The sequence below is a fragment of the Alnus glutinosa genome, chromosome 10 (assembly GCF_958979055.1).
Source record: "Alnus glutinosa chromosome 10, dhAlnGlut1.1, whole genome shotgun sequence".
NCBI lineage: Eukaryota > Viridiplantae > Streptophyta > Magnoliopsida > Fagales > Betulaceae > Alnus > Alnus glutinosa.
Window position 1 is genome coordinate 1,240,857 of NC_084895.1, and position 9,556 is coordinate 1,250,412.

General features: G+C 35.0%; 1 protein-coding gene across 1 annotated transcript; it reads left to right on the forward strand.

The window, feature by feature from the left end:
• The first annotated feature begins 5,352 nt into the window (after nucleotides 1–5,352).
• LOC133879707 (mogroside IE synthase-like) lies at nucleotides 5,353–7,090 on the forward strand. The gene is made up of 2 exons (XM_062318409.1): nucleotides 5,353–6,059; nucleotides 6,235–7,090. The coding sequence occupies exons 1-2, from the start codon at nucleotides 5,409–5,411 to the stop codon at nucleotides 6,955–6,957; spliced, it is 1,374 nt and encodes a 457-aa protein (XP_062174393.1). The 5' UTR covers nucleotides 5,353–5,408; the 3' UTR covers nucleotides 6,958–7,090.
• The last annotated feature ends 2,466 nt before the right edge of the window (nucleotides 7,091–9,556 follow it).

Sequence of the window (9,556 nt, forward strand, 5' to 3'; positions counted from 1 at the left end):
AACAAAAGATTCTAGCCTCGTATATGAGGTTTGAACACTGGAGATTGAAGAGAATGGCCATGTCATGGGCCATCCAAACTTCATATGTATGCTTGTCACATTGTATATGTGGCAGGATGCATTCAAAGGTTATTGTGGTAATTACCTTTTCCCCCCCTCATGAACTACCAGTCATTGTCAATATGTCCCCATGAACTGACACCCTCACCAGATAAGAGCATCGAAGTACCAAAGCATCGCTTACCAAATGCAACTCGATGCAACTTGATATACTAGAGCATCGGGTATATGGCCCGCGGACCACCCCAAATGCAACCCGATGCTCTGGTACTTCGATGCTCTTTTTTGGTGAGAGGTGTCAGTTCATGGAGCATCGAAGTACCAAAGCATCACTTACCAAATGCAACTCGATGTAATTAACCTGATATACTAGAGCATCGGGTATGTGGCCCGCGGACCACCCCATATGCAACCCGATGCTCTGGTACTTCGATGCTCTTTTTTGGTGAGAGATGTCAGTTCATGGAGGCATATTAACAATTGCTGGTAATTTATAAGGGAAAAAGGTAATTAGCCCAAGGTTATTGGCTCCTACGAGATAAGGAAGGATTAAAGCCATTCGAAATTGTTATTACCCAGTTGTCCTAAAGCTGAATGTACGTATGACCCATTGCAAAAAAATCTACATGCATAATGTCATAGATATGGGTCATTAGATACGTTCCATTCCTTACAATAATGTAGTACAAACGATATAGATACATTTTATGGCTACATATCGATTCTTGGTTTTTTGATGAATTTAGATGAACATTAGACAGTTAGAACGATCTTCATATTCAAATGAGAAAACCCATTTAATTTTATGTTTCAAAATGGGATTTATTCGATAGAAAAATGTTAAGCCTTGAAAAATGAATGAGAAAATTGAGTCATCATAGCCCGACAAAGTTTTCCTTAAAATTAAATTAGAAATTTTTTTTCTAATTCAATCTATTAAATTGACATCTGTCCTTAAAGTATGTGATTCGCACATACATTTTTAGAATCCTTGTTAGAACTTATGTTATCAAATGTTTGACTTTCCACTTCGAATGTTCGGCCATGACTATTTGATGTGGTCTTTTTGTTTACCAAAATATATCAATAATAAATAACCACTCGCAATAGGACGAATCCTTGTAGGATAAGGCTATAGAGAGGGTGTCGAACCTCAAGGACTACAGGGGTATTGCTGTCAAGCTTTTCGAGATTAAATATAACTTAATTAAAAAGATGTTTGATTTGATTTTTGTTTTCTAAAATAAATACATAAATGTAAAAGAAACATAAATTTAAAGAGAGTAGGGATGAAATAAAGAATAGGGGGTTGATTTCAACACTCACCGCAAAACAATAGTCAATCATAAATTAACAAGGAAAATTCATATTATGCATGATATAGGGCTTGTCTCACTCTAGTAGTCAAGAAATTACCTTTAAAGAATAAGTATAATCCATCTTCGGTTGGCACGGACCATCCACCTAACTACTAAGATGCGGTACGACCCATCTTTCCTAGGTATGGATTAGCTACGTCTTTAATAGGATACACACAATCAATGAAAAAGTATAACCCATCTTCGATTGGTACGAACTGTCTACCTAAATTACACTAAACTAGGGTGTAGTACAATCCATATTCCCTAAGCATGGTCTAACCCTCTTAATCATATATCAATTAAAACTGTTGTATAACAATCATTCACATAATCACAGAAAATATGAAGGATTGAGTTCAATCAATATAAAAGACTTTCTAAGACAAGATAAGAAATTCATAATGATTGAATATAAATATTAAGACCAATTCTCACAGTTATACAACCATCATGCATATAGAAAATCTCAAATTAAAATACAATTAAACCATCGTTACTTGGTGTTAAGAATATTATATTATTCTAAGTTTATTATCTTTCCTAATAGGGTTTATTCCCTACCTTAATTACTCTAAGGTTTCTTGATTACTACTAATAGCCTCTTTATATATAGAGGTCTCTTGTAATATGTTATGACTACCCAACTCAATACAATGTAGTCCTTAATATATTTCCGCTCTCTCTCTCTCTCTTTCACATATATTCTCTATTTCATATATTTATTTAACATGGTATCAGAACCACTTTCTTGTGGCCTTCAATGAAGTCATTGACATTTCCAGGTGTCCTTCATGTGTTCTACGACTATCTCATAATTCCAGTCGTCCACATGCCGCCTCCCGCCTTTAAAATTGCTATCGGTCTCTTCCACGCCTTCATCGCAGCCACATCTGGAACATCAATCCTAGAATCAAGTCTGCAAGGTATAGATCTGGTGATTTGGGGAAGATTTACCACTGACGACAGCCACACCTACCTCCACATGCTCCTCAATCACAATGCCCATGTTGTCATGTGCCGCCATACTCGGCCAATGGCCTCCGTAACAGAACCAATCGACAAATCAGGAGACGCAAATTCTAGAGCCGCCGAGATCATCGTCATTAGACTTCTGACACTCCGCCACGCAACGAGCACAGCTTCGAGCCTTCTGGCCCAGGTGCCCACGCGCCGCCGTGTCTCAGCCAATTACATCCGTGGCCCTGCCAATCGGTAGATCAAACACTGTAGATTCCAGATCTGCCTCGATCTTCGCCATCAAAACTTCCACGCGCCATCTGAATTCTCTGGTTCTCTAATTCATGCGCCAATGCGCCGCCCTCCTGCCATGCGTGTTTACCACGCGCCTACTGTGTCTTTGTGCCTCGTCAACCCTAGCCACATCAACGCTTCTGACCCAAACCAAATTAGTCAACCCAGACAACTGGGTTAGACCCAGGTCTCTTCATTCCGGATCACCAAAGAACCCGGCCCACACTTGTCAACCCGAACCAGCAAGTTAGACCCGGTTCCTCCACACATTTCTAATCGGTCCACATTTGTCAACCTAGCCGAGCGGGTTAGATCCGGTTCACTTAATTTTGGGTCAGACAATATTCAATGGTCCATGGGTTTTGGCTTATTTTGGTCCAATTAAACCTGTCCAATTTAGCCTATTTTATAAGGCTCCAATCTCAGGCCCAAATAATTCACTGCCACTAGTAGCCACCACCATTCGTTGCTGGCAGCCAGCAGCCGCCGTCCACCGCCCCCAGCAGACACTTTCCGGCCAAACCCCAGCTACTTTGCTGACAACAAATAATAATAATAATAATAATAATAATAATAATAATAATAATAATAATAATAATAATAATATACTTTCCCTTTCTTTTTCCCAAACATAAGGTTACACCTTGAGTTTAAGGGGAGATGTTAGAATATTATATTATTCTAAGTTTATTATCTTTTCTAATAGGGTTTATTCCATACCTTAATTATTCTAGGGTTTCTTGATCACTACTCATAGCCTCTTTATATATAGAGGTCTCCTGTAATATGTTATGAATATACTACTCAATACAATGTAGTCCTTAATAATATTTCCGCTCTCTCACTCTTTCACATATATTCTCTATTTCATATATTTATTTAACACTTGGAAAGAGTTACATCAACACCCTAGTACGAATTTAGTCGTTCATCGTTATGCCGGGATGACCTCCTGCCATATTCTTCTCTTCAACTTGTCAAGCCTTAAAGAATAATTTTCTATCTAAAGCTAAGCACAAGCACACCTTCTCTTGAAGCTTAGTGGTCTATTTATAGAGACTGCTAAATATTGCAAAAAAACACTATCAACAACTATAGATCATCCTATCTTAATCCAAACAAATACAACTATATATGCTTCAAATTGCAAATTGCAATGACAGTAAGTAATAAAGAAAAGCAAAACAAAGAAAATTAACTTAATAAAAAAAAAATGCGGTTGTGGGCCTGTGGCCCACGTTGATAAGTCACATGACACACATTGTAACTATTCAAAAAAAAATTCTGAAGATTCAGATAAGTCAAAAAAATAGAAAGGAAAAAAAAAAAAAAAAGAAGAAGAAGAAGATAAAGAAAAAATCTGAAAAGTAAGATAAGTCAACAAAACTGGAAAAAAGAAAAAAAAGAAAAAAGAAAAAAAAAATCTGAATAGGCAATGTTGAAAAGTCAGGATTAGTTAGAGAGAAAAAAAAAAAAAGATAAAAAAAAAGAAAAAACAAAAAGAAAAAGAAAAAACAAAAAAAAAAAAAAAATCTGAAAAAGCAATGTTGAAAGTCATGAACCACATATTTCATCCCTTATCTCCCTTATCTTGAATGAAAAAAGCAAATGAAGAAAGTAGAAACTAAAAAGAGAACAGTTCGTTTCATCCACTCTCCCCGGTACTAGAAAAGAAAAAAAAAAAGAAAAAAAAAAGAAAGAAAGAAAGTAAAAGGCTTGCTGCTTAGTGCTTACGGTGCGAGAGATTGCCAGGGGCGAGGAGGAGGCACATATGCTAGAGGCGCAGTTCTTGGCTTAATGACTTTTGATGATTAGTTTTTCTGTGTAGAAGTTCTAAAGTTTCTCCGGAGAGATATATGAATTTTTTATTTTTATTTTTCACAAAATTGTTCCGTTCGACCGTTCCTCTTCCTGAGCAAGTGAGCATTTAATGATTGTTGTTAGTTTTTTTTTTTTTTTTTGATAAAATTTTCTTTGACGTTTGGTTTTTCCATGTAAATGTAATTTTTTTTTTTTTCCTTTTGTTATCAGCCGGGGAGCGGGCTAGCAACAACATTATTTTTTTTTTCTTTTTAATGTAATTTTTTTTTTAAATATCTGTAAATAAAAAAAAAAAAAAAGACATTTAGGGGGGGCGGGCGCCCCTACCCGCCCCCTTTGTCTCCGTCACTGAGAAGAAAATAGAAATAACGAAGGGCCGAGTAGGGTTTTTAGAATTTTAGATTTTTAGCATGTCATGGCGGGTTCTCAGGGTTTTTAAAAACCCGACCCGACCTGCACAGGTATATCATTTTTGGACTGTACCCGAAAAAAACAACTAAAACTCAAGATTTTAAGGGCGGGGCGGGGCATGAGGGTTGGGGTGGATTCGCGGGTATTTGATCACCCCAACTGAAGATCAAGATGCTCTCTATTTTAAAAAAAGAAAAAAAAAAAAAAAAAGATCAAGATGCTCTAAGGTTTTAGGAGGGGAGTATAATATCGAAAATGAAAAGGACTTGAAATGACTTGTTTTATAATAAAAACTTAATTGCAGATTCAGATGGCTTATGATTGAGAAGGACATTCCACAGAGTTTCGTGTACAAATTGGGGGTCCTCTTGGGGAGTGCAAATGTTGTGCACCGGTTATGCAACAATCACTCCCCGTTCATATATATCACTATATAAGTACTCAAACACGTAGAGAGAAAGAGATAGAGATTCATATCTCTCGAAGTTGTAAAAGCAGGAATATATGGAGATGGAAGGGACTGTCTGCAGAGGTCATTGTTTGGTCTTAACCTATCCATCCCAAGGCCACATCAATACTATGATGCAATTCTCCAAACCTTTGGATCACAAAGGAGTAAAAGTTACACTCGTTATTACCAACTTCATCTCCAAGACCATGCACAAAGAAGCCAGCTCCAATATTGCGCTCGAGACGATCTCCGACGGCTATGATGAAGGCGGGATAGCAGAAGCAGAGAGCACCCACGGTTATTTGGATCGCTTTCGTCGAGTCGGGTCGCAAACTCTGACTCAGCTTATTGAAAAGCTTTCTAGTTCAGGTGGTCCTGTTGATTGTGTTGTTTATGATCTTTCCTTGCCTTGGGCTCTGGACATAGCTAAAAAGTTTGGTTTAGTCGGTGCTGTGCTTTTCACTCAATCTTGTGCTGTTGATAATATATACTACCATGTCCACAAAGGAGTACTCAAAGTCCCCCTTTCAGAGACTGAAATTTTGCTTCCTGGGTTGCCGCCACTCCAACCTCAGGATATGCCGTCCTTCATTTATGATTTCGGATCCGACCCGGCTTACTATGACACGCTTGTGGGTCAATTCCACAACTTTGATAAAGCTGATTGGGTCCTTGTTAACACATTTTATGAGTTGGAGCAAGAGGTAAAGGGCTTGAAGTCGAGTCGTCGACTATTCCTTGCCTCCACAGTTTTTTCGCTTTTTTATTTTTTTGTTTGGTTGGGAGGGAGGACATTGAAAAGCTTAATGATATTGTTTGATTTTGATTCCATGTGATTTTATGCTAGTAACAGTTGATTGTTGATAAACTATTTTGTAGGTGGTAGATTGGATGGCAAAGATGTGGCCATTGAGGACAATAGGACCAACTATCCCATCAATGTTCCTGGACAAGCGAATGGAAGATGACAAAGAATATGGTTTGAGCATCTTCAAACCGAACACTGATGCTTGCATGAAATGGTTAAATGATCGTCCAAAGGGGTCGGTTGTTTATGTTTCGTTCGGGAGTGTGGCCACTCTTAAAGTTGAGCAAATGGAAGAAATAGCTTGGGGATTGAGAATGAGCAACGGATGCTTCTTGTGGGTTGTCAGGGCATCAAAAGAGGCAAAGCTTCCCAAAAACTTTGTGGAGGAGACGTCTGAGAAGGGATTGGTGGACCGTTGGTGTCCTCAGCTGGAGGTCTTAACTCACGAGGCAGTGGGATGCTTTGTTACACATTATGGGTGGAACTCTACTTTGGAGGCTCTTAGCTCCGGTGTGCCGATGGTCGTAGTCCCACATTGGTCAGATCAGAGCACGAATGCAAAGCATATTATGGACATTTGGAAGATGGGACTGAAAGTTCCGGTGGATGAGAAACGGTTAGTCAAGCAAGAAGCAATAGAACATTGCATACGGGAAATAATTGAGGGAGAGAGAGGGGAAGAGATAAAGAAAAATGCCTTAAAATGGAGGAAATTGGCGAGAGAAGCTGTTGACGAGGGTGGAAGTTCTGATAAAAATATTGAAGAATTTGTAGCAAAATTGGTTCACTCCTAAGCTCTAGACACAACTTCACGTCCATTTCCAAAGTTGTGTTGTAAGTACTGCTGAATGGTTATGTAATGATTTCGGCTTAATTATGACAAATGCCATTTTATGTAATAACAACTGCAGAATGGTTCAAATTCTATCTGCTTTGGCATGTTTGCTTTTCGATAAACTTCTATCTGTGCTGTGAACAAACTTTAATTTGGCTTCTGTTGCAGAGCTGCCGCTTCTGCAGTTGATTTTTTGTCTTCACTCAAGCAAGTTTCAATTGTCTTCCTTCTTTTTGTATTATTTTACAATTTCACAAACACATGCATGTACGTACGTCATCATACTTATTTTGGTTTCTTTAAAGTTTTAAAGATTTGTATTTCATTAATTTAAAATTTAATCGATCAATTGTTCATGGATATATATATATATATATATGATAAACTATTTCTGAACACGTCAGTGATGATGAAAACGTTGATGTCGATCCTATTGTCCTGCTTAATTTCAACCATTTGTTAATAATCCTTCTTTAATAATGTGTTATATATTTGACAGATAGATCTTTGTTACCTTGTTAATTGCACAAATTATTTTGGAATTCTTGATTTTTCATCACTTTTACAATCATACCCATAAACTTTAATAAATATTAATTTAGTATATTCATCTTTCAATTTCACTATTTCTTTATAATTTTTCGTTAAATTCTAACTGAGGGTGTCAAAATTCTTAAAATATAGTACCCTTATCTATTTTAGTAAAAAAAAAAAAATAGAGTAAAAATAATTGCACTGATTGAAGTGTTGGTCAAGATTTAACAAAATTTACAAAAATATTCATGATTTAATCTTTGAAAAAAAATTATATATATATATATATATTAAAAATGATATTTTAAGAATTTTGACCAAATTTGGCGAAAAATCTTAATAAATGAGTGACATTGAAAAATTAAAATATAAATACTTTAAATTGACACTTTTTAAAATTTAATTTCATTAAAAAATAATTAAAAATAAGGGCCACAATTATTTTCGTCCAATTAACCGGAGTCGGTTTCTATGTGTTTTGTTTTACAAATCAGAACTACATGCGTGTATACATGAGAACGTGGGAACATGTGAAAATCGTATTTAATGAGATTTTTTAAAAAAAAATAAAAAATAAAAATTGAGTAATTTCTTTATTGTTATTGTTTTGTACATATGAAAAACCGAAAGCATTGTTTTACAAGCTACACGTGAAAATGTTTTTAATAGAAACTTAAAATATCTACACGTGAAAAATGAAAATGCTATATATGCCTTACAACTTACAAGGATTTTTGTTTTTTTTTTGCTCGCAAATAGACTTGACTAAAGATAGACAGAAGAATTAATCTTAAAGTGATGTTACTTTTCACACGCATTTTACATCGGTGGACAAAGGTGAAGGTAGCAAGGGGCTCCCCAAGGTTTTCCCCCTTAAAAAATACTATTATTTTTTTAAAAAAAAAATTATTTTAGGAGAATGACAAAAAAGTAGTTTAATTGAAACAAATTGATAGTTTGATGAGTTTAAGTGTCACATATACCAATTCGTAAGACTATAAAAAGACGATTAGTTAATAGGCGAAAATATTTTTGACCTTAATAACAATGAACATAAAGTGCACGAATTGTACACGGATTCGATCTTGTTGTGCCCTTCTCACATTAGAAAATGATAAAATAAAAATAAAAACAAAAAAAAATAATTACTTAATTCTTATATAACCATCACTCACATGGAGTGGGCTCATATAGTCGTATGTCCTGCCCATAGAAGTAATTGTTGTATACCAACCCTCTTACATTATTACTTCGAATTTGCAATGCTGTCTTTATCGTAACATGGACAAAATAAAGTCACTTAACAACTGCTCGTTTTGACTTTGTTTAAATCAAAAAAAGTGTCCACCTACTTCTCATATTTATCGAAAGATTTGACTACAAGATTCTATTGTAGCTAGAGCTGTTGCTTCTGCACTTAAGTTTTTGTCTTCCTTCTTTTTATATTATTTCACAATTTGACAAACACATGCATGTACGTACGTCATCATACTTATTTTAGTTTCTTTAAAGTTTTAAAGATTTGTATTTCATTAATTTAAAATTTAATCGATCAATTGTTCATGGATATATATATATATATATGATAAACTACTTCTGAACACGTCAGTGATGATGAAAACGTTGATGTCCTATTGTCCTGCTTAATTTCAACCATTTGTTAATAATCCTTCTTTAATAATGTGTTATATAATCCTTCTTTGTTACCTTGTTATTCTTGATTTTCATTACTTTTATAATCATACCCATAAACTTAAATAAATGTTAATTTAGTGTATTAATTTTTCAATTTTTTTCAATTTTACTATTTCTATATAATTTTTCATTAAATTTTAACAGAGGTGTCGAAATTTCTAAAATACCCCTTATCTTTTTTAGGAAAAAAAAATGAAAAAAATTATAATGATTTAGGTGCTGGTCACAATTTAACAAAATTTGCAAAAATACTCATGCCTAAATCTTTGCAAAAAAAATAATTATATATATATTAAATGTCAATATATATATATATATATATATATATA